At 45.3% G+C, this 24,550-nt stretch overlaps 2 protein-coding genes across 4 annotated transcripts; one reads left to right on the top strand and one right to left on the bottom strand.

Moving 5' to 3' along the window:
- Window positions 1–2,340: 2,340 nt before the first annotated feature.
- CA4 (carbonic anhydrase 4) lies at window positions 2,341–16,648 on the bottom strand. 3 transcript variants are annotated; one of them, XR_012051451.1, is made up of 9 exons: window positions 16,508–16,648; window positions 8,197–8,247; window positions 7,568–7,738; window positions 5,598–5,755; window positions 5,375–5,467; window positions 5,032–5,095; window positions 4,759–4,922; window positions 3,577–3,943; window positions 2,341–3,530 (listed from the first exon to the last, which is right to left on the bottom strand). XR_012051451.1 is itself a non-coding variant. In XM_030287995.4 (8 exons), exons 1-8 carry the CDS (start codon window positions 16,563–16,565, stop codon window positions 3,755–3,757), a joined length of 948 nt encoding a protein of 315 aa, XP_030143855.4. In that variant the 5' UTR covers window positions 16,566–16,648; the 3' UTR covers window positions 2,341–3,754. The 3 variants fall into 3 exon arrangements, 2 of the variants coding, with proteins under 2 accessions (XP_030143855.4, XP_072772853.1); XM_030287995.4 differs by having other exon boundaries at window positions 2,341–3,943; XM_072916752.1 differs by lacking the exon at window positions 16,508–16,648 and adding an exon at window positions 8,476–8,640 and having other exon boundaries at window positions 2,341–3,943.
- Window positions 16,649–17,139: 491 nt separating this feature from the next.
- Window positions 17,140–24,072, top strand: LOC115497772 (lysophosphatidic acid receptor 1-B-like). The gene is made up of 2 exons (XM_072916751.1): window positions 17,140–21,278; window positions 22,083–24,072. The coding sequence occupies exon 2, from the start codon at window positions 22,183–22,185 to the stop codon at window positions 23,143–23,145; it is 963 nt and encodes a 320-aa protein (XP_072772852.1). The 5' UTR covers window positions 17,140–21,278; window positions 22,083–22,182; the 3' UTR covers window positions 23,146–24,072.
- The last annotated feature ends 478 nt before the right edge of the window (window positions 24,073–24,550 follow it).

Genomic DNA, 24,550 nt, shown 5'->3' with positions numbered 1-24,550 from the left:
TGTAATGAAAACTGCATGTTCCCATCCTTAGCATTTGTCTTGCAGGAGCTGTGTCTGATCAGGAGGAGTTTGGAGGAGATCAGGAAGGAAAAGTGTCCTGGCTGAGGTCTCTGTGGTCCTGCTGTGCCTCCAGCTGGGGTTTTTCACTGCCTTTTCCACAGGTACATATAATTTACCAGTAAACCCTACATTTCCTTTCTTTAAAAATCCAATTTACGTATGAATTTCTCCCACACAAAGCATTTTTCCACAGCCACCTCAGTTCCCAGGTAATTTGTTTTTCTGTCATTACAGAGTTTTAAAATCCCATCTTATTTTAGTGCTTCATGGAAGAAACTCACCAAGTCCACTTTTAGCTCTATCAAAAGGTGCCTCCCATCTCCAAGAGTACTAATTTTTCATGGAATAATTTATAGAATAATAGAATCATGTAGGCTTTAAGATCATTGAGTCCAGATGTGATTTTTGGGGTGTTGCTCCTGTGCAATGGTATCCCTGTTTACTAAACTTTAAAACCAGCCTGGGAAGTTTGCTGGCTTCTCTGTATCTTTTTTTTTTTTTTTTTTTTTGACTACAGGTGGATGAATGGATTTTTTTATGTGGATTTGCTGTGTGACATCTTTTTCATGGGGAAGGTGCTGGCAAGTGCTATTTTCCCTGTGGAATCCACATCTGGCTGGGCAAGGAAGAAAAGGACAAAGGAAAAACCTTTGTCCTTCTCTCCCAGCAGTCACAGAAAACTAATTTTGTCCAGACAAGTTCATTTTGAGCTGGTGTTTTGTCACAGGAGGAGCTCATTGTAAGTGGAGTTGCCAAATTTGTCAGAATTATTTGTGGGTAATGTAAATACATTTCTAGTGAGTAATGGTTTGGTTTCCTTGTCTCTCTGTGCTTCCTGAGAAAAATATTTTACTGGAGACACATTGTATGAGGATTTTTTTGTGCCTGTCCCTGCTGTCACCCCCTGCCCCTCTGATGACTGGGAAGGAGCAGTGCCTTCACCTCTCACACCTCCAGAGCTGCTCTCAAACCCAGGTGCAGCCCAAAGGTGGGAAAGGATTGCTTTTGGATGGGTTGTACAAACCCCTGGTTGTTTTATTTGTTTTAACACCAATTTTAATTGCCAGTGTTGTTTCATTTTCCCTGGGACTGAAGCTTTCAGCCCCACAGCCATCAGCTCTTGCTCCAGCATATGTGAAATGTATCAGTGCAGTTCTGTGCTAACCCTAATGGACATGGGAAAATAATGTTCTTGCTGGATCCTTCCAAATGCTTCTGTTCCTCCCCCCCACCCTTTCCTGTATCATGCCTTGGCTATTTGTCCTTCAGGAGTGACTGTCATTTCCTGGTGTCTTCACAATAATAGAATTTCATGCCAAACGTCGCTGAGACAACATTCCTGAAAACCAGCACCTCAGATTACCTGTGCAACAGCAAATTGCTTTTCCATAACCATCCAAAGCAAATCAGATGTCCCACTCAAAGCCTTCTTGTCTTTTCTTGGGAATAGTTTTTTTTGAGGGGGTTTGTTTATTCCCTGCTGGTCCTGTCCTTGTCACCTCCTGCCCGGAGCAGAACCTGGGTGCCAGGAGGGCCCTCAGGCAGAGCACAGGCTGGTCTCCATCCCTGTCACAGGAGCAGATGGAGCATTTCCCTCACTGCCACAGCACTGAGCTGCTCAGTGAAAACACTGATCCTTGTCCAGGGAGGTTTTATTCCCACTGGGGCTGGTGCTGAAGAGCTCTTAGAGAAGGCTCACCCTCTTTCCAGCAGATTTTTTCTTCCTTGTAGCTCTGTATTAATCTGTTCCATTGTGGCTGTGCCCTGTGATTGATCATTTATTATTAGCAATGAATGACAGCTGAGCCAGATCCTGCAGGGTTTATCCCCTCACCCCTTGGAGAGCTGTCTGTGAACTGAGAATTGAGGAAATAGCCTGAAGGAGAGGGATGGTGGCTCCTGCACACCTTGGTCAGTGCAAAAGGGTTTCTCAGGTATCCAAGGAGTGTTCCCATCGCTGCTTTGGGAGCAGGAATTCCCTGTGCTGGGAGCTGGGTGGGGTTGGGCAGCAGCTCTGCACTCCTGGGCAAGGTGCCAGACTCCAGAACCTGCTGAGTGCAGGTTCACCCTGTGAAACAGAGCCCTGAGCTCTGCTGACAGTGGAAACATCCCAAGGCACTGCACATCCCTGCCCCAGAAATGCAAACCCAGCCCTAAACCCAGCCCTAAATATTGTGAAGAAAACAGGGAACGGGGGAAAAGTCATGCTCCTCTTCTGAAAGAGTTCATGGAGTCCCCTTCAGCAAGGACAAAAGAAATAAAAACTCAGAACAATTCAAATATAGGTCTGTTGTTCACCTTTAATATTTCATTTCTGTTTGCTCCTCCAAAGATATTCAGTTACATAAAAATACAGTTAAAGTATTAATCTTTCCTTTAAACTTAAATAGGTTAATTTAATTTCCCATATGTTTTTTTTTAAAGCTTTACTGATTGATTAATATGAAAATAATTTCCCTGCTTTTGGTGAGCTGTGGTTGCTCTCATTGCCAGGATTTTCCTGAAAATATATAAAGTTATCTCTGCAAACATTGCCCTTAAAGGAAAATTAAATACAAATCTGCTAATATGAAATCCTATTTTGGTGTGGCCAAAATCTAAAATCCTAAAAGAAGCTGTAACATGTTATATGGCACTATCCAAGGAGAAATATTATGTCCCTCTTCAGAGGGAGAACTAGAATAATACAAGGAAATGTATTTTCTATAAGTAATGGGGTAAGATCTGAAGGAATTGGTTCAAACCACAATCTTCTTGGAAAAAACTATGCATCTTGGCCATATGTGACTATTGCAGGTATGCTACTATAAAAAATTATATATATAAAAGAAATATATATATATTTATTTATTTATATGTAAGAAAGAGCCATTTCTTGAGCTGTCCTATTTCATTAGGCAAATATCAACTACAAAGGATGATCAGAGTCTCCTGCTTCAGAAGCAGCCCTCCAAAGAGAGGGAATTTCCACAGATGTGCCTCTGGTTGGTGGGGATGAGCCTCCCTGCTGCTCCCCAGCACATCACATTGGCCATGGCATCCCAGAGAGAGGTGAATAAATAAGAGAGGAACCTGGTAGCCCCAGCAGGAGATTGGCTGGAAGGAACCCAGTGTCCTTGTCTGAAAATAACTGAGATATTCTGAAGGAAGGAGGGGGATTTATGTGCTGGGTGAGTGCCCTTCCCTGCAGGGGATGAGGGTTGTGTGTGAGCATTTATCTTTGCTCTGTGTTGTACCTTCAGGTAGGACAGTGTGGGGTTGTAGGAATTACTCCACATTTCACTGCCAGATTTGCAGTGCTGAATGTAAACGTGCTCCAAACCAACCCCGTCACAGGCACTTAAGAACAGATTCCTGTCCAAGGTTCTCTGTGCAGCTCCTTCCAGTGCTGCCTTAAAACTACAAAATAACCCAGACTAACGCTTTCTCTGAGTGTATTGGCTTTTCAAATTGAATTTTCATTGCTTTATCTCCCAGCTCCTTTGAGTTCTGGTGGTTTGGGTTTCATTGCTTTACTTCCCAGCTCCTTTGAGTTCTGGTGGTTTGGCTTGCACCAGAGCAGCACGGAAGCCCTTGGTTAATGTCTGGAGGAGGACAAGGCTGTACTGGGACAAAATTCACGAGAGGCTGAGACAAAGAACAGCAAAAATACCAAGAAGTGAAGGCCCAGGATGGTGAATGAGGCGGGGAGGGCTCAGTGGGCCAGAGAGCTGAGGGTGCAGGCCATGGCCAGGGCCAGCAGCAGCGGCCGCGCCGTGGGCAGGACAACACCGGCCCCCGACCACAGCACCTCACGCCCGTTCAGGGGCTGCACCGGCCGGAAATTCTCCATCATGGGAGTGGAGTTCTTCCCATCAAAGTGCAGCTCTGCGAACTGGGACAGCTGCAAAACACAACACTCGTTAAATCTGCTTGCCATGGGGCTCTGCGCTGCCAAGCCGTGCTGCCCTGCTCTGGTTTTGAACCCGAGGGTTTGGTGGGTGCCTTCAGCCTCACAGCAAAGGCCGTGGCAGAGCTGCTGGAGAGGTCAGCGAGTGGTGGCTCCTTCCAGCCTTGGCAGTCACGGGCATTTCCTCGGCGTGGCAGCCAAAAGCTCCATGCAGCACAAGGACTGGTTCCCCCAGAGCTCCTGACGCACAGCCCCGGCCCCGGCCGCCACAGGAACAGCAGGAATTGTGTCCTTGCTGGCGTTCCTGGCTGCCCTCTGTCACCCTGGCTGTGCTGGGGGCACGGTGACAGCGCTCAGGACACTGTGAGTGAGGAGCCAGGCTCCCAGCACAGCCTGTGTTTGCCAAGCACTCATAGCTCCATCTCCTCTTCCTGCCTGCACACCAAAAATGGGCTGCCTGATGCTGATGGGCCCGAGGTTTGGGTTTGGAATCTCTGTGTCCTGCTGCCCCGGCAATGGGAGAAAAGGCGTGGAGCTGGGGACTGAGCAGGTGGCAGCAGTGGAAGTGCTGCTGACGAAGCCCTGAGCTTGGGGGGGTTTCTTGGCTTTCCCCTCAGGCCGTCATTTCCCCTTCCTGCCCCTTTCCTGCTATTTTCTGCGGGGTGATTTCACAGGGTCAGTCAGCTGGGAGCACGCTGGGGCTGCTGCCAAGTGAGGGTGTGTGGGGAACGGGGCGCTGAGGTGTCACCCTGCGGGCAGGCAGCCCGGGACAGGGCACAGACCCTCCAGGCTGTGCCTCTGCCACTCACCTGGAGCAGGCTGAGCTCCACTGGCTTCTCAAAGACCGTCCAGATGACGCCCTGGTAGCAGTCAGGGCTGGTGAGGGACCCCTGGTAGCGATAGTACCTCCCAAGGTCTTCCTCAGGTGGGAGGAGAGAGCTCAGTGGCAAAGGTTCCACCTTTACTATATTCCCTGGAAAAAGCACAGGGGAAAATCCCTTGTAATGCTTGTGGCTGCAGGTTGTACCCACATTTACCCTCACCCCACACAGCTTGTGAAAATCCTGGCACGAGTGTCTTACCTTTGTATTTAATGTCCTTTAATGCACTCAATAGAGTTTCATAGTTTTTATTTTCTTCGTCAGCCTGAAAAGGAAATATTTTCATTCCATGTAGCGTATTTCTCTACAAGTGGTCGCTTTTAATCAGTGGTGAATAAAACAGAAAAGGGCCACAAGAAAAAATAACAGCAAGCAGGATGTAGAAAAAGGTAGAGGAACTCAGTGCTGGCAGAATGCCTGCAGGAGATAGGGAGGTTAAATCTTGGGCTACCAATATTGACATAAACATAAAATATTGACATAATCCCTCAGCCAAATTGCTGGCTGAGATTTGAGAGGGGCAGTTGAAAATTTCACTGCCTACCTTTATAAAGAAGGCCAACACAGCCAAACCATCTGGACTTTTCTTGGCTTCTGCCACATTTGAAGCATCTTCCCTTATGTGGACAACGTGAAGCTGGAACACAACAACCAAGGACAATTATTTCCACCCTCAGACCTCCCGTGGGGAACTAGCCAAGAGATTTTGTGAGCAGAATTCCAGAGTTCTGGAGTGAAAGCCGTGCTCCACACGCAGTCCCACCTACCTCCATGGGGTATTTTTCTCCATCTATGCTGTGCTCTGAGCCAGGGAAGTTTCGTGGCTCACCTGGGACTCCCCAGTGCAAATGGAATTCTACTGCCTTGTATTTTACCCCCAGGCCTCCTCCTCCGACTTTAGGGGATGTGTCCAGTGCCACTTTAACTGGGGAAAAAAGCATAAATTGTTTTGAAGGAGAAGAGCAGGTCCTACATTAACAGCATGTGAGAGCAGAGATGTTCTTGAGATTCAAATTTATCTGCAAGTTCTCACTTGGCTTTTCAGACAGAGTGTTCCAGAAATTCTGCTCTGCAGAAACTGAACTACAAAATCATGCCTGAGTTTAATTTGAGATCAATGCTAACCATTATGACCTCTTATACCTCTCAGAAGACCCTATATTCCTTCACTTTTTTCCTAAAAAAAACCCTCTATCAAAGTAAATTGAATCCCAGTTTATTTGGGTTTTAACCATTATTTTAATCTCCTGTTGTCTGCACTGTAACATTTCCTTTGGGCAGGGTTTAAAGACATTCTGTTTTAATTTAGAGTAGTGCTGCAATTTAAGCCTAAATCATACATATTTGAGATATATGTTAAAATATTGCTTTTTGCGACCCCCACGTTAAGCACAGCACTTCTCTTTGCATAGGAAAATTCTGGATTGCAGCCCCAGAGATTTCATTTCTGTTCTGAATTCTAAATGAACTTGGAGAGTGCATGAGTCACTTAGTTCCTTTGCTTTTTAATCTGTAAATGGATGAGTCAGACGTCTTTGTGGGTTCTGTTTATTTAGCTTAAGACCGTTGAGACAGCGACCTTTGCTATGTGCCCATCACGGAACATAATGAGGGTCTAATCTCACCTGCAGTCTCTAATTGCAACTGTAATTTAAGCAATAACCTCCTCATTTAGCACAGGAATTGGTTGCCCTTAGAAGGATGAGATTTTAAAAACCCAGATTAAACCCCTAATCCTTATGCATGGCTGGGGAAGATGAGGAGCAACCCTTATAAATATTAATTTTGATGTCAAAGGGACTGTAATTGGACATCCTGGAGTATTATCCTGTAATGGGAAAGTCATTAATCCATATATTAGTGAAAAGTCAAAACATTCCATTTTCTTGTGGTCTGCCACAACAGCAATGTTTGAAATTAGAATTTGTAGCTGTTAAAATCTCCCCAACTGCCTTCCCACCTTTCTCTTTTAAATCAGGAAATATTTGCCACATGCTACTTTCTGCTTGGAGGATTTGGCAGTTAAAACAACCCATCCAAGATTTTAAAAACACCTACACATAAGTTAAAAAAAAAAAAAATTTAGACTACAGGTTTATTTTTAAAGTCGAAATAATTGAACATCATTTTTTTTTTGGAGCAGCATCCTCAGTATTGTGAAGGAAGGTGGAGGAAGTGGAACAGTTCTAAATTACTGTTAATTGATTCAAGGTTTACTGATTCACTAAGTAGCTGATCAGCATCAGATAACGATAACGTCTGTGTGCAGAGAAAACAGGTCTGAATGTGAGAAGAATATAGCTCATTATTGAAAGAACTAATAGAGAATGACTTTCCCACAGCAGACTTTTCTCCAGCAGGATTCTTTGTGCAGAGGCAAGAGTTGGAAAGGACCAGCCCAGGAATGAAGTGGTTGCAGCAGAAAAAGATAAAATTCTGCCCAAATTATTGTCCTGCCCACCTGCCCCCAGCCCTGGGCTCTGTTTGGTTCTGTGGCACCTCCAGCTCTGTTTCTGCACAGAAATTCCTGCTGAGATGTTCACAAACCACATCCACAACCCCAAAACTTCACCATTCCCACGCACTTCCCAAGAAAATATTGACGCCAAGAAGGTCCTGGCAGCTTCCCCTCTGAAAGAGAGGGGTGGGATCTCAGCAGTGCTGCCCTGCTGTGCTCCAAGGACCTGGCAGGAGCCAGGCAATGCCCAAAACCCAGCCCCAGGCTGGCACTACTTGCCTGTGTGCCCGTTGTTCTCCAGGGTCCAATCCACAGAGCCCTTGACATCGTACCCTTCAAACGCCAGGGGCTTGAGGCTCTTGTCATAAACCACATTTCGGGTGACAATGTTGACAGGGGACTGTCTGTCCCCTTTGCACGCCACGTATATGTTGTGCCACTGAGAAGGATCTGTTCAGGGATGAAGAAAATTTGTTAATTGTGTTCCCTGTAAGCAGCAAATCCTTAAGAAAGCCAAACCACCCAGCTGAGATTTGAGACATCACCCCAGCTTCTGGGGTGATTTTTACATTTGTGTACTTGATTTTTACATTTGTGTAGTATTTGATTTTTACATTTGGATATTTGATTTTTACATTTGTGTGCTTGATTTTTACATTCGTGTATTTACATATTCACATTTATTTGTACATTTCTACATTATCCTTGGTCTACACAAAATGAGCAGTTACCACAAACACCGAGCTTCAAAATACCCTGTTTGGCACTGACATGGTCACAAATAATGTGCCCACGGGCCATTAAAGGCTGAGGGCTGTGAAATTTTTGCATTATTTCTCTCACCAGCCCCTTTGCAAAGCAAAAAAAAATCACCAATGTGATTGGAAAAGTAAATTGCTTGGCAGTACCTTCACACTGTGGCTGCTCACACTTCTGGGACCGATAGCACCAGTGGCCCACTAAAAAAACAAACAATAAATAAAACAGGTGGATGAAAATCTGTACTAATGATACCCCCAAAAAGCAGCAGGGAAATGGATTGGCAGCTCTGCCCTCTCTAGATCTCCTCCTGATCTCTCATAAACCACTTTATAGCCATTAATATCCCCCCAAAATTTGCTGGCAAGAATCTTAAGGACATCAGGATTCTGAATGGGTTGCAATGCTAAAGAATTTGATTTTCAAACCTTGGCTTCCTCCACTTCTTGAGGCAAAAGTTCCACGTTTGAACATATGCAGTGTTAAAGTAAATTTCCTTTTATCAGCTCTGCACTTGCCAGTCTCTCACAGACTTGTAAATTCACTTATGCAAGAGGACTTATCTCAGCCTGTTCCAGGAAGTCCTTTGAAGGTTACCTGGGGAAGAATTCTGAGAAATGAAGGATCTCCCTTCCTGCAGGACCTGGAGGATCTCTGGCCTAACTCAGTTGGGTCCCAGCCCACAGGGATGGATGCAGAATTCTTCAGCAGAACATCCAAGGTTTGCTTTTCCATTGTCAAAGAAATACAAACTCCAGAGGACAAGAGCTGATTTAACTTTATGTGTTTATCTAGGCAGGAAAGTAGGATTGTTTTGTTTATCCCAAGTTGCTTCAGTGGCTCTTTATTTATTCTAAACTTTAAATTGACTTTGACAGGGGTAGTTCTCTTTGGCTAGTTAACTTCGACCCATAACAATTCAAACCCTCTTATAATGATGATTAATACCACATCTTCTGTTTGCTTGTGATTAGTAAATTATAGGCATTTTAATAAATGGCTAATCAATTTTAAGGATAATTATGGAGGAGCCCTGTCACTTCACTGGTAATTACCTTAATTTGTAATTTATAACACACCTGCTGGAAGGCTTTTAACACCTTTATCTTGATATCAGTGGCATAACAATACATCCATCTATTAAGGATTTAGGAGTTATAAATAGAGAATTGTTGTAAAACCTGAGCTGCTGTGACACAGAGGGAAACCTCGTGGCAATTAATATAACCTTAAAAAAAATGTCAGTTTTGGTTTTTCTTTCACAAAAACGAATTTTCTGTTGAAAACTACAATCAATGTTGCCTCACTTCATCGTTTAGCAAGACAGGGAAGAAAAACAAACTTTGCTTTTTCTGTGTGGTAAGAACTGCGGGGATTTCTACGTTGTTATCCAAAAACTGGTTTTGACGAGGTTTTATCCTTTTGGCAGATTCCTAACACACACAAAACTTCACTTTCCAGCACTGCTTGTTGCTTTTTTTATCTTTCCAGGACAGTGGCACCAAGCTTTTTCTCATCCCCACTGCAGAAGTTCCAAGCACAGGATGCCACCGAGTGCCTGAATCGATATTATAATCAATAAATTAAAATGATTAATTTTAATTTCTTGCAGAATGCCAGCTGAGCTGATCTCCTCACTGCCTCCACCTGTGTTTTCTGCAGGGATCAAAGACTCCAGGTGAGGTTCTGGCAGCTGCTCTGGGGTCAGTGTGAACTTTTAACAATCCCCCAAGTTTGGGGTTGGGAGTTCCTTGCCAATTTACACACGGAGGAACCTTCAGGTGTGAAACAACCAGCAGGAATAACCTGGAAGGATTTGCTGCCAAATCTTTGGGATAGAAAGCAGAGGGGGAAGGTGAGAGCTCCAGGCTGGGCAGTTCCAGGAGGTTTCACAATGGAATGGGAGCATCAAAGCATTTCTGCAATGCAAATCCGATTTTTCAGGTGCTCTGAGCCACAGCTGGGAGCCAGGGCAGCAGCTTCGAGGCTGTGGAGATTTTAAACTTCTACCCTGGAACCACCAAATTCAAACAGAGCCACAGGGCCAAGGGGAATTACCCCCAGATTGTGCCCAGGTGGTCCTGAGCCAGGCCTGTGTGCCAGGGGGATGGAAATGGGTTATGTCCCACCCTTCCCAAACACAGAAATCACTGAGTTTTTACCCCCTGGACAGGAGTCTGGGAAGTTGTTTTATCAATTATCTTTCTCTTATATTTCATTATGAATTTATCTTTGATTTCAGTGGTTCTGTGTCATCAAAAAAACTTGTGGGTTTCAATCACGCCTCAGTAAACTGACACTTGAGCACATCACAGATCTTCCAGTCTGGGCAGCAAAACCATGGGGAGAAAAAGTTTATTAAATAAAGTTTCATTTTGAAAATCCAGCCCTCAGTGGCTGCAGCTGCCTCACATCCAGCTCTCAGGAGTGTTTAATAATTAGTATCTGATTTTTGCATCTTTCCACCAAACCTCCAGCGTCTCTGAACAAGGTAAGGATTGTGTTTTCTACCAAGTCCTTTGCACACTTGTGGTTGGATGGTATCAGTGAAGTAGAAGAGCACATAAATCCAGCACTTCATAAGAAAAATGTCCTTGAAGCTCTTAAACCTCAAAGAACGAGCTAATTAAACATTACAGAATGCCTGAGCAAACAGAGGATTCATGTGTAGCGTGAATTTAGGGCTGTTTTTTTTCATTTGTGGTTTGGTTTTGGTTTGGTTTTATTTTTGTTGTTTTTGGTTGTGTTTTTTTGGTTTTTTGGGTTTTTTTTTTGTTTCTTTTTGATTGGCAGCAATGGAACATTGGGGAACAGGAGCCTTTGTGTGGGTGCTGCTCAGGAGGAACCACAGAGTCCCCGAGGAGGAGAATTTGCATTTGGATTTGATCTGAGTGGGAAGTGAGCCTCCCTCCCTATAGGAACCTTGCATTACAATGGCTCTTTCTTCCCCTGAGCTTTGGGGCTTTCTTTCCTAAGCAAGAAGGGAAGATCCTTGTCACATGCAGGCATCTCTCTGTGGTTTTAGACAGGATTATGTCCTCAGGCACATTGTCCAGGCCACTTTTAATTATCCAGAGGCTCCTGCCACTTCCCTTGGAAGACTTTTCCACAGTGCATTAGCCCACGCTGTCAGGAAATGTTTCCTATTTAATAGCTTACATTTTCCACTTCCTTATCTGCATCCCATCACTCCTAGAAATATCACCGAACCACCCTAAACAATTCTTTTCCCTCCCTGGTGTTTACAGCATCCAAACAGTTCCCTCTTCATCTGGAATTCCTGTTCTGGCTTCATTCATCTTTTGTCCCATCTGACAACCGTGCCCTTCACCTTCCCTCTGTCCCCCCTCCAAAATCTCCCTCTGAACCCCCTTTTTTATGGGGTCTGGGAGCCCTCAGATCCCACCCTGCTCTGCTCTTCCAGTCAATCCTCAGCTCCCACACTCTCTGTCCTGCAGTTCCATTTATTGCTGGAAAAACACAGCAGAAAGTGGGGTTTTCAGTGGTTTAGGGAGGTTTTTTTGGTTTGTTTTTGTGGTTGAGGTGCTGAGATCATTGCTGTGATATACAGCTATAAAAATATAAAAATATATAGATAAAGATGTAGATATGCACACCTGGACTTACTGTATTATCAATTCTATCTTTCTCTAACATTTTATTATGGATTTATCCTTGATTTCAGTGGTTCTGTGCCATCCCACAGGTGTCACCTTGACTTTATTTGGTTTAATTTAGAGTAAGGCTGGACAGGGCTGGCTCTTCCTCCACAGAGTTCAGGACAGTTAAATTTAGGGAGTCTGTCTTGGCACGTGAGCAGTCCCACTTATCTCTGCCTCTTCCTCCTGGAATTTACAACTGGTTCCTGCCCAAAGCTGCTTCTTGGCAGAAAAAACAATAAGAATTACGTATTGTTTTCATTTTATTACAAACGCTTCCAATTGTTTTAGCTATCAAGCCTCGTTTGGAAGCTGGAGGCAAAAAAATAAATAAAATATTCCTGCCCAGTGAGAGGGGAGGTGCTGCTGGCTGGGGGCCAGGCTGGAGCAGCCCTGCCAAGGTGCTATTGTGAGATCTGGGAAAAGACCCTTCGGCTCTTTGGACCATGCTCAGATTGTCTGAATTCCACAAAAGTTCCCCAATCTGCTCTGTCCCACTTGGAGCTGCGTGGTGTGCTGGGGACAGGCTGGCTGAAAATGCCATTTAATCTGTTCCTGTGCACTCAAGAGTCACTAAAACAGGCTAAACTGCCTCAATTCCTGCTTCTGATAGAGTGCCTGGGGTTTATTCAGCTTCTATTTTGCTGTATTTATTATTATTATTGCAGTTTTTAATATTATTTTTGCTGGTTTTATTAATGATATTGAGCTTCTGGGAGTGTGAATGGTCTTTTTGCCTGGGACAGCAGGAATGTCCTGTGCTGATTTTTAATTCAAATCCTTTCTCTCTTTCACCTGAGTCCTTTGTTTGTCCCTTTAGTCTCCTGTCCCCCTTCCAGCCATCCTGCCTGGCCATTCCCTGTTTTCCTGAGGGTCCCAGAGCTCTCCCTGCTCTGCCATCCTCATCCTTAAATCCATCCCCAAAATCTGCTCTCACCTCTGCTCTCACTCTTTCCCACCAAAATGGCAAAAGCTGGGTTTGCATGGGATTTATTTTTAGGTTTGCCTTGTGTTGGACTCATCCTATTTCTAGCTGGCTTTGTGAAACTTTCTATTTTTAGTGCAAAAGACAGAACAAAAGCAATTGTTATCTAAGCCTGTCTTTCTAATTAATGGGCACAAACTGAGCATATAGAGAATATTTATACCTTCTGAAGCATTATACATCCTCAGGAAGCCCCAGCCAACCCCTTTGAGAGACAAAACCAGTTCCAAAAGTTCACCTCGAGACCTGTGTGTCCCTGCAAGGGCTGGTGGCCATTCACTGCTCTTTACTTTTAACTTTAATTTGATTTTCCCTAGGGATACACACCTTTATGCAGGTATATTGCAGGAGATGATGGGGAGTGAGCCCTGGAAATCAGCTTTATTGTGGTGGTGAAGCCTTGCAAGGCAGCACATCTGATGTTTATAATTTACACACCTGAATCACAGGCTGGGTAAGGCCTTTGGAACAGACACAAACTGCAGGAAAAGTCCAAAGGGAATCAGGGATTCTGGATATGCAAACATCTATTAACATCTGCAAACGACTTCCTCTGTGTCACAGAGCAGGGGAAGGTTTCAGCTGTGACCTGTGGTACTCTGCTGTGGATAATGTGCCTTCAGAAATGTCCTGTATCAAAGGCAGGAGCTGCAGAAAAAAATCAGTATCCAGGGCTAAGGTGATTTCCTCCTGTGAGTGGTTTTGCCTGGCTTTCTTTAATAAAAATACAGTTCAGAATTATTTATTTTAAACTACTTTTAAAATTGCATTCAAACAAATCACTTGGTAGCTTTGCTGGCCTTTGCAGTCTTTTACACTGAGCTTTTGATGGCTGAACCTGTGGCTAAAAATATGACTAAAAATCTAATAACAGGCCAGTGGAGAGATGCTGGAACACCACAAAGCATCTCCTGCAATGCCACAGGCAGGGAAAAGAGCCTGCACAGAGACAGACTCTGGGCTTTGCAGCTTTTCTAGGAGACCTCAAGGTTTGTGCTGGATTTTTGCAAGTGTCAAAGGCTTTTCTGCTTCCAGCATCCAGTGGGAGAGCCATGAGCATCCATGGGGAAATCATGGATAAAACTCAGCAGGATCATCCTCATCCCTGGGGAAGGGGCAGCTTGGATTCCGACCTGATGGAGACCCCAGAGGTGACCTAAACCCCTCCCATGGGTAATTCCATCATTCCTGTGGCTCACTGCCTTTTCTCTGTGCTCCAGGTCTTACATTGCATTTATTATCTTTTTTTAATCAGGTGAAAATGCAACTTTTCACTCCAGAGTGTGTCCAAGTACGTCAGCATCCTGAATTTGGCAGCTCTGAAATGGATTTGGAGCCTAACCATAAATCTGTGTGCAGTCCACACCATTAGAACTGGAAAGGGAAGAATCACAGAATATTTTTATTTTACTTTATTTTATTTTGTTGTCTTTGTTTTGGTTTTGGTTTTTTTTTTGTTTTGTTTTGTTTTGTTTTTAAGCTGCTGATGGAGCTCTCAGGGGTATTTTGTACCTGAATGGCCCTGAGGGAACCCCAGAGTGAGAATTGATGCCAATGTCCGCATGGTTATGTAAATTTAATGTTTGTGAAGGGTAAAAGCATGTAAGCAGAAATATAGAAAATCAGAGGGATCTGATCTCATCTAAATTAGAGGAATGTCCTATCAGGCATCAATCTTTTGGAGCAGCAGAGCGTGGACTGTGGGAGATTTGTCTCCTCATGGCTGAGTCCTGCTCTGTGATAAAGCAAAAGGTTAAAACGTGCTGGGGTTCATTCCATTCCCCCGAAGAAAAATAATTTTCAGTGACTTTGCTGTAACCCCACCCCAGAGCTGATGGAGGGATGGATGGAGGGATGGATGGAGGGATGGATGGAGGGATGGAGATCCCTCACTGTTACAAGGTTTGGAGCATTCCTGCTGGAAATTGCAGACACTTTGTCTCTCTTTTCCCCAAAAACAGCCCCAGAGGATCCCTGAGCTCTCAAAAGGAACCAGACAAGAAATGTGAGGTGGATCAGTGCAGCTGTAAACGGAATAACCTGAGACCTGGATGAGGCTGGACAGAGGTTTGGGGGTGATGTTTGGTCCCTGGGCAGGTGCCTGCCCCAGCGTGCCTCAGTTTCCCTCTCCTACAACAGGGATAATGTCCCTTCCTTCCTTAGAAAGCCCTCCAAGGAGTGTTAATGCTGGTTTTAAACCACAGGTGCTGTGGTGTTTGACAAGGCTGGCAGCAATTTCAGATTAGCAATCAGTGATTCAGTGTGCTGAGCTGTGAGTGCCCAGGTGGAGCTGGGCTCAATGAGCTGGTCAGGGCAGATCACCCAGGCTGGTTCTAAGTGGCAGGACAGGAAGGAAAGGTTTATTCTTAAAAAAAATAGACAACAAGAAGGAATTTCAGCTGATTCCCAAAAGTGGAGTTTCTTGAAACATGTTAGCCTTTTAAATAATAAATTGTACTCTGTGGAGCAGCTGCCTGAGGAGAAATTTGGAGAAGAAGGTGTAGAGAGCAATTTTCTTGTGTATTAATGACTGTGAAATTTGGTCCACACTCAAGGAAAAATGTGGAAATAACCGGGGTTGAGGGGGCAAAAAACACCTACAAATGATCACCTATGCATTCCCTGTGTTATTTCCTTCTGATAGAGAGGTAAACCCAAATTATTGACACCAATCCAATCAAGTCACAAGGGTTTCTAGCCAGTCTTTAGGTTTCCCCAACAAAGCCCCTAATGGGGCAGTAAATTTAGCACAGCTTGATAGTCAGGATCAATGGGAAGCAAACCCTGGGGCAGAGTTTGGAAAAGCAAAAGCTGTTTGTATTTTTGTGTTTTTGTGTTTACCCGGCCCAGGTGTGGGCAGCCCCTGCAGGGAGAACAGCCCTGGCCCAGGGGCTGGGCAGAGGGAAGGGTTTGGAAGGTCAGGGAGGAATTTGGGGAAGCCAAACTGCTGAGGGAATTCATTCAGAGCAGAGAAATAAACCCAGGGAAACCCTCCAGGATTTATAGAACAGCTCTGAACCTTGATCTGCTTTAACACCATCTCCCTTCAGCAGCTCCCAGGGCAGCACTTCCCCCTGATAATGCTGGATCCCTTTTCTCCTCCCTGCACTCTGCTCTATTTTACTGCAAACAATGGTCCCTCGTCACTTTTAAGAGCTGCAGTGTTTAATTTCGAGGCTCTGTGCTGGTATTTGCATAGGAAAAGGGATTTATTCGGTGCTGCTGGTTGAACAGAAGCAGGGGGGAAAATACCTCCTGCATTTTTTCAATACTAATTATAGATCACAATTTAATTGAGCCATCCTAAGTGCGCAGTGTACTTATAGTGCCCAGGGAGCAAAAATAGATGGGGCTGCTGGGCTGATGCAGCAAAGACATATTGTTCTTTCTCCCTCAGCAGAATTTCATCTTGGATCATACACAGGAAAGCAAAGGGAGTAGAAATTTCAAACAAGCAAATTCTTTCAAGTTTAAAGGTGTTTTAAGGATAAATAAATTAAGTTTTGGTATTTCAAATGCACGTACATAATAAAATACAGAGATCAAGTCAAAGCTCATTGATTTTTCTTGGAGGAGGAAGGCAGATAGAATCTCAAAAGGTGAAAAGAAATCCCCAAAGCACTCATTCATTCATGAGAAAAATCCTGTCCTTGATAATTTAACACAAATAATAAAAGGCAGGAAAATAAATAAATCATCCTTCATTTACCAGAGAGGAGAATCAGAGAGGCTGCACTGCATGTCCTGATAGTCAGAAACAAATCAGAAATAGGAGTGAGCTTAAGGTGGGGTTAGAAAGAGCAGGGAAGGACTTACCTACTGCCTCTGTCTTGAGAATGTGCAGGCAGAACAGAGCAAGGAACAGCAATTCCATTCTCTGGTTTAAATAGGCTCAGTGTTGAAACCAGAATTGATTAGACTCCTCAGGATGTGATCATATTTCTGCTCTCAGTTTTATACTGGAGTAAGTAGTCCAGGACAGACCTGAAAGCCATAGCAGGAAGGTGAACTCCTCCCCTTTGTAATTTCTCCAGATTTGCCCTGCTCCTGATTTGCCTGAATTTATTCATTCTCCAAAGTGGATGGCAAAAGGAGTGAGGCTTTCTGGCACTGAGCAAGGAGCCTTTAGTGAAGAACTGAGGCTTTGCCCAAGTCAAATGTCACATTTTTATTTACTGGGAGTTTTTCTCCTGGCAGCCTCGTGACATTCAATTAATACGTGTGTTAACGTTTCCTTAAAAAAAAAAACCCAGGGAGACAAATAAAACCCCAACTCCCCCTCACTTCTACCCCACAGCTCTCCAAACAGGATTGGAGTTGATTTGTGGGACTGGAAAATGGGAATTCCATGTGCAGCAACAGGAAATGTTAATTAGGTGACATAGAACACCTTACGTAGGCAATTAAGCAACGATACATTTTTTTAATAATCCTTTTTCTCAACTTTCTGCTGCTGTAGAATGATAAATACATGTATTTTTTTAGTTTGGCCCCCTTTGTTTTCCCATCTAATTTTTTAAAAAATTAAACACGATTCAGGGGCAACTCAGAATTTGCATTCAACGAAGAAAAGCGACACAGCTTTATCACAGACACAGCATCATCTTTGGCATTTTTGGGGGTGCATTTTGATCCAGCTGAGGAGAACAAAATGAATTCCCCAAATGCCCGTGGGGGTACAAGCCCAGAGCTGGGCTGGGTGAAGAAGAGCAGGATGCTGTGAGGAACGGGCAGAGAGAAGTGATGTTATTCCAGCTGAGCTGAGTGTGCAGAGTCATCCAGCAGAGGCTGCATCCATCAAAAAGGAGCTGAGAAATCTCTCCTTGCCCTGCTGCTCTCGCAGGGGGGGTCACAGGGGCTCAGGAGCTGCAGGCACACCCAGAGCAGCTCCTTTATTCATAAAAACCGGGCTGTAAATGACATTTCCACAAGGCAGAGCTCTCGGGGAGTGTTTTCCCACCCTGCACAGGCACATGGGATGAGGTAAATAATTCCTGCTGGGGGGAACAATGAGGGGCTGGTGGAGTTTGGTCCCTTCCAGGTCCCTGCGGGGCCAGGGGGATGCTGAGCAGGCAGAGCAGCTCTGCAGCTCCAAGGGCATCCAAGGGATAATTCCTGCTCCTTCCTTGGGCTGCTCCTCTCCAGGGAGCTGAACCAACGTCCCTGGAGGCTTTTTCCTGCTCTATTTCCTTGAAGTGCTCTGTTCAGGACTGGAAAGCTGAGGGTTAGAAATTCTGGTCTTGAAAATCAGGATCCTTGATTTATTTTATTTTTTTTCCTTTTTTTTTTCCATTTTCTTCTTTTTGTTTCTAAACCTTCCAGCCTGTCATTATCAAAGTGGTAATAAACTGCACTGCAGTCACGTTAATTAAGCCTTCATTTGAGCTCACAAGTGAAGGCACACTCAGGCAAAGGCATTCCCTTTCCTTCTAAAGTCTGTCATCTAAGTAAGCAGGGCTGGCATAATTTGATCTCCTTATTTTTATTTTTTTTTTCCCTAAGGAAACTCCCCTGACAGGTGCTTGGGTATCAGTTTTTGATGGCATCATTGCACTTCAGGGTGGTTCTGATTCCTCTGCAAAACCAGAACTGCCCTGAGATGCAACGATGCCATCAAGATCTGGGTGTATTTTACACAAAGATTTTTGGATGCTGAAACTGAAGACGTGAGAGCATCTTGGTCAGAGGAGATGACACAAAGTTAAGCAGCCCTCTGAATTCCAGGCTGGTTTTTCCTGGCAGTTACAGTGGAGGGAAGGACAGGTGGGAATATCAAATCCAGTAAAAATTGCACTGATTTTGTGGCCTGGAGAGCCACAGCAGCAAGGGCTGAGAGGGTGAGGCTGGCTTGAGCCCAAACCCTGGTCAGGGATGAACTGACCCAGCAGGGGACAGAAAAGCACTTCCAAGGGATTTAAAACCCAGATGGGTTTAGGAATTAGTGGGTGAGTGGCTGGGAATCCCACCCTGCAGGGTGAGAAAACACAGAGTGCTCTTCCCTTGGCTGTGGGCTGTCATTTTATTCCTGAGAGTTCCCACGGCACTGAAGAGGAAATCTGGAATTTCAGAGCTCTGGGTGAAGCAGAAATATTCCAGCTTCACCTTCCATGTGCCAGCGTGGGCTGGCTCTGGCTCTGCTGAGTGCTGCCCTGGGAATTCTGTCATTCCATGGAATCCTGGGAGCAGGGATGGGATCTGCTCTGCCTTCCTCACACCACCTCATCCTGGAGAGCCTTTGTTTGCCACACACCTGCCTCCAGGTGTTTGTCTCCTCTTGCTTTGATTCTTAAGATTTTCTAAAGCCTTCTGGGTTTATATTCTGTTAAAAAACTTTTTCACGCAGTTTTCTATAAACAACATATTTTTTTACATTCCTTCATAGAAGTAGAAAAACTTAATATACTAATAGTTTATCCAATGTCTTTGGAGAGGTAGCCCATTCACTCTCCAATCCACTGTCACCTTTAAAAAGGTATAAAAGTTAGAGTCAGAAAATAAACATTCTTCTTTACCTTACAAATAGCAGTAGCTCACATTATACTTTCACATATCCTATAACAAGTCTCCCATCACTCCAAACCTGGGAGGCAAAAATTCCTCCAGGAGAGAGGCTGGAGGGGGGAGGAGCAGAGCTCTGTTTTCAAAACAGCTCCGAAAAATCTTGGACAGAGATCACAGACCCCATTTGTGTCTCCCTCTCCAGAAAGGAAGGCTTTAATCTGCATTAATTGAAACATAAATTTGATAAATAGGCTCCTTATTTGTATCACTCCCTTTCCTGACTGTTTCTTCCTTGCAGGCCCCCGTGAGGGTGGGAGCTGTCCAGGGGCTCCTGGGCAGGGCTGGGGCTCAGCTCCTGGATGAATTCCCTGTTTTGGGATCAATTTTGGTGTGTCCCAGTTGGGGCTCTGCTTCTGAGCCCTGCTGGGTCCCACTGGAGGCTGAGAGCTGCAGCTGGGGGCAATTCTGAGGCTGAGAGCTCAGCTGGGTGAACTTGGATTTTCCTCACTCGAACCATCACTAAAAATTCAGCCTGAAGCCTCTCCTGCCTCTTTCTCAGTCTCTTCAGTGTGGTCAGTGGTTACTGTCTTCCCCACAGGCACAATCAACAGATAATTCCACAAAATGAGGCCATTTCTTACACATACATCAAAATAAATTGGGTATTCAGATAAATTCAGTCAATACAATCACAGAACTAAAAGAAAAGCAATCACAGAACTAAAACAAAAGTGTTACAGAAGGTGAAATCTCGGTAAACATAAATCAAAGGCTGCCCACAGCAAGGTACAGTCAGTGTTGGAGGTGTCTGCCTGAGATCCTGGAGATTAGATTCAGTTCCCTGGAATCCTGTGTCACCTTAAACAAACAATGGGATTGTTCTTTCCCCATTTATAGGATGCAGATAACAATTCCTCAGGAGGTATAGTGAGGTAAGCACAGAGAATGATGCTCAATTCCTGGAATATGGGAGTAGAAAAACACCCTTGAATTGAGGTTGTTCCATGAAGAGGCTGGGCTTTAAATTTAAAGTATTTTTCATCTGGTTTGGGGAGCCCCAGCTGCATCACAGAGGGTTGGAATACACAAATCCCAGGGTTTCTGTGTATTAAAGCCCACTAAAAAAGCAGCTTCCCCACTATTGTCTCCCTTAATCCAGCAACATGATGGTAATTTGTATGCAATTCTATTAGGGAAATCAGATTACAAATCTTTTGTGGAGAGCTATTTATACCACTTGATATTACTTTAATTACATTCTGATCTCACAACGTTTAGCATTTTGTGCTCGAGCACCAAATTTTCAAATTAGAGCAACTTCAAGGAGCATTTTCAGGAATATCTAGAGCCCTTTGGAGCCCAAATTCACAGCTCAGTAATTTTTAGCCGCCAGGGCATTTTCAAAACCGTTTTGCTCTGTGGGTGTTGTGTCCATCACAGGTGTCCTGTGCCCACCTGGGCTGTGCTGCCACTTCTGCTGGGAGGGAAAGGATTTGCTGGGTTGGCTCAGGGGTGACAGAAATAGTGGGGCCCTTGTTCAGCAGCAACCTCACACCTGAGGTGTGGCTGCCAGGGCTGCCCCCGCTGGGATTACAAAGGGAGTTTTATCTGGGACATGGGAGAGGAATATTTTCTAGGGTGTTAATGCACCCCCAGGCTTGATTGATCAGTTCTCAGCCCTTATTTCTATGTTATCATTCCCTATGTGACCATCTTAAATGCTTATTGCTTACTTAGACTTGTATAAAGTATAATAATCACACTTTAAAAGTGTATTAAGTAATTATGAAGTATTCCTGGTACACAAAAATTGTGGATGCTGACTGCACATTAAACTGAATATACTTTTGTACACTTCAATAGAAGAAAAAACCCCTAGATTTCCCCTTTTTTACTCAAAATTATAGCCTAAATGTCCCACATTTTAAATTTGGCAGAGCTATCAGAGTTCACAGATCCCCAGCTCTGGGCTGGAATTGCTGCTGTCATGATCAGTGCTGAATGTGGGAGCCCATCAATTCAGCTGAGCTGCTTGGCAAGGCTGTGGCAGAAAATTGTGACCAAGGAAGGTGAATCCTTTATCAAGGTAACAGTAAAATATGAATCGAATCCGAATAAATAACGAGGATAAATGGATCACTTAGCTGGATAATTGTCCTGCTCACCTGGACTGCTCAGCTGGTTAAAATCTCCCTGCTGCCTCTGTATCCTGTATTTTATTCCAGCAGTGCCCTCTGCTGAGAGCATGGAATGTGTGTCCCCGGAGCTTTTTTCCCCCACTCAACTCTCAGGTATTTCCAATCTAAGTTCTCAAAAATCATTTGCATTTAAAAAGGTGGAGATAAAAAAGCTACACTGGTGTTGATATTGGTTTATTAATGAACAAACCACATGAAATAAACACAAAATATCCTGTAGCAAGGGCAGGGGTAGTGGTGTTGGCTGGGTTTTAGCTGTGTTATTGTGACAGGATTAATTGGAAAAAGGCATTTTCTGGGCTGTTGTGGTCCAGGCTGGAGACACAGCAGTGATGTTTTATTTCAGCTCCCTCAGCCCTCCAAACCCACAAAACTCTGCTCTCCCTTTCCTGGCTCTCTAGTCTTTTATGATTAATTAATTTGTGAGTTAAAGCTGGATTCACTTCACTCTGTTTGAGAACATCCTTGAAGGATTTTAAACTGCAGGCGTGCCCACCCATCTCCCCAAGCCCTGGGAGGTTTTTCTCTTGTCAAAGGTTGCTTCCAGCAGCTCATCCGTGTGGGAAACGTGTTCTGCAGTTTGGGCTATCCTAGCAACTGCCAGGGACTGGCACAGCCCCCAGCTGGCAACCCAAATATTTAAAAACACACCTGGTTAAAGTTTAACCCCTGTGACGATGATGATGTGGCAGCAGGAGCCGTGTGTCAGGAGAGGATCTCTGCCCAGGACCGAGGTGGGAGCTCCGGGGAGAATGGGATGAGCAGAGCCGGCCGAAAGGAGCATTTCCCACCATGAATGGGTTCCCAAACTGCTCTGCCAACTACACCAAGATCTGGAATCATTACTTGGTGCTGGCCCTGGGCATCCCCCAGCTGACCATCAACGTCGTCTCCATCATCTTCAACTGCACCGTCATCTTCACCCGCCTGGCCACCCGGGACCTGCACAAGCCCATCTCCATCCTCTTCTGCAACCTGGCTGTCTCTGACCTCTTCACCAGCTTCTCTGGCTTCTGGATTTCCATGCTCTTCATCACCAACCCCGACATCACCATCTTTGGCTCCCAGGACATGCTGGCTCCCTACTCCCTGTACACCACGTCCATCCTGTCCACCATCTACAACCTGGTGAGCATCGGCATCGAGCGCTACGTGGCCGTGGCCGCCAGCATGAGGACGAGGTTCAGGGTGGCCAGGAACCACTCCATCGCCGTGGTCTTCATCAGCTGGGTCCTGGCTTTCTTCCTGGGCTGCCTGCCCCTGATGGGCTGGAACTGCCTGCAGGAGGAGAGCAACATCTCGGTGCTCTACAGCCCCTTCTGCGTCAACTACCTCGTCTTCATCGCCATGCCCAACGTGGCCGTGGCCTTCCTGGTGCCCCTCTTCACCTACCTGCGCATCATCATCATCCTGAGGAAGAGGAAGCTGAGGATGCAGGCGTGCGGCCAAGCCACGGGCACCTACAGGTCGGCGGAGACGCAGGTGGCCAGGACCAGCATCTCCATCTGGCTGCTGGCCCTGGTGTCCTACGCGCCCTTCCTGGCCGGCGTCGCCTTCGACGCGGCCAACCAGCGCTGCCACACGGAGCTGTACCCCGGGGTGTACATCTTCAGGAACTGCACGGCCATGCTGATCACCCTCACCTGCCTGGGCAACCCCCTGCTGTACACGCTGAAGCTGAGGGCGCTGGGGAACAGGCTGAAGGCGCTGCGGGGCCTCTCGGCCGGCCGCGCCTGCGCCATCGGCCACGTCTGACCCGGCCTGGGCGGTTTGTGGTGTGCTATCCCCGGTGCTGTGCTCTGTTCCTGCTGGATGCTCCATTCTGTGCCTTCCACACTGGCTCTGAGAGTGAAGGTGGGGAGAAGATGGAGCGCGGGGGCTGCACTCGCTCCTCTCAAAGCAGCACTCCACGTTCTGCGCTGGACTCTGCTGTGTGGGCACGGACAGAGCAGAGCAGAGAGCTCCTTTGCTTTTTAGGTAGTTTAGCCACTGAGGCAGAGAAGGTTTCCCTGGACTGTTGTTTTTTCTTTCCCTTTTCTTGGAACTGTTGGAACCTGCTCTGGACCAGGACCCAGGGAGCAGCGAGAGCCTGTATTGGAAATGCAGGTGAACTGCTGGGAAGAATGCTGATGTCTGACTCCAGTTCAGAAGGCTGAATGATTTCTTTATCATACCTATACTACAATACATTAATATACTATTTAAAGGAGATACTCAAACTACAAACCTACCTTTTCCAACTCCTATATCTAACTACTCATAACTCGTGACTGTCTCTCTCCAGTCCAGCCCCAGGTGGGTTGGATTGGCCACCAGGCTCAAACAATCCTCACCAAAATCCAACCAAGCAATCACCCCAGGGAAACAATTCTCCAAACACATTCCACATGGGAAAAACGAGGAGCAGAAATAGAAATTGTATTCTCCTTCTTTCCTCTGTGCTCCTCTATGAAAAATCCTGAAAGAGAGAAGAATGTGCCTGCCACAAGTTCGCATTTGTGGCCTGCTCTGGGCAGCATCCTTTCCCGGTGCCAAAGGGACTGAGAACAGAGCCACCAGCCACAGGAGAGACTTTCTGAATTTGCCATCTCTTCAGAGCAGCAAATGAACTTTGTCACCTGGTACTGTTCATTTTTTGTGCTGGGGAGTGCTTTGCCTGTTAAATAAACAGTTTTTTTCCCACTTTTCTCCCAGGAAATTTTTCCTGAGCTGGTGGTGGGGAGGGGCCGTGTGGCTTGACTTTCTGAGGGGGCCCTTTTGGGGGTTTTCTCCCAAATTTGCCCTGTGAAAAACACCATTCAGTTGTGTTAAAATTTTAGAAGTTTAATGGTAATGAAAACGAGGATAACAAGAGACAATAAAAAACAAAGAATGACAGAACTCCGGGTGCCTGGCACTGCCACAAAGCACACCTTGCCAACAAAGGATTACCCCTTAAAAGCAATAGGCCATTGCATATTCATCTATCTCATACATAATTCAAACATTCCTCTTCAAACTAAGAGTGTTTCTGCCTAATTTCAATCCCCCCTCATCTAGCAAATCAATCCTGCTGGTCCCTCGAAGTCTGGGTCTTTACCATAAGGAGGCAATAATTCTTCTCTTGGAATCTTATGTCTTGTTGCTGTTATCTCTATGTAAAGAATTTCTTAATTATCCA

The sequence above is a fragment of the Taeniopygia guttata genome, chromosome 19 (assembly GCF_048771995.1).
Source record: "Taeniopygia guttata chromosome 19, bTaeGut7.mat, whole genome shotgun sequence".
Lineage (NCBI taxonomy): Eukaryota > Metazoa > Chordata > Aves > Passeriformes > Estrildidae > Taeniopygia > Taeniopygia guttata.
This window is presented reverse-complemented; position numbering and strand designations above follow the sequence as displayed.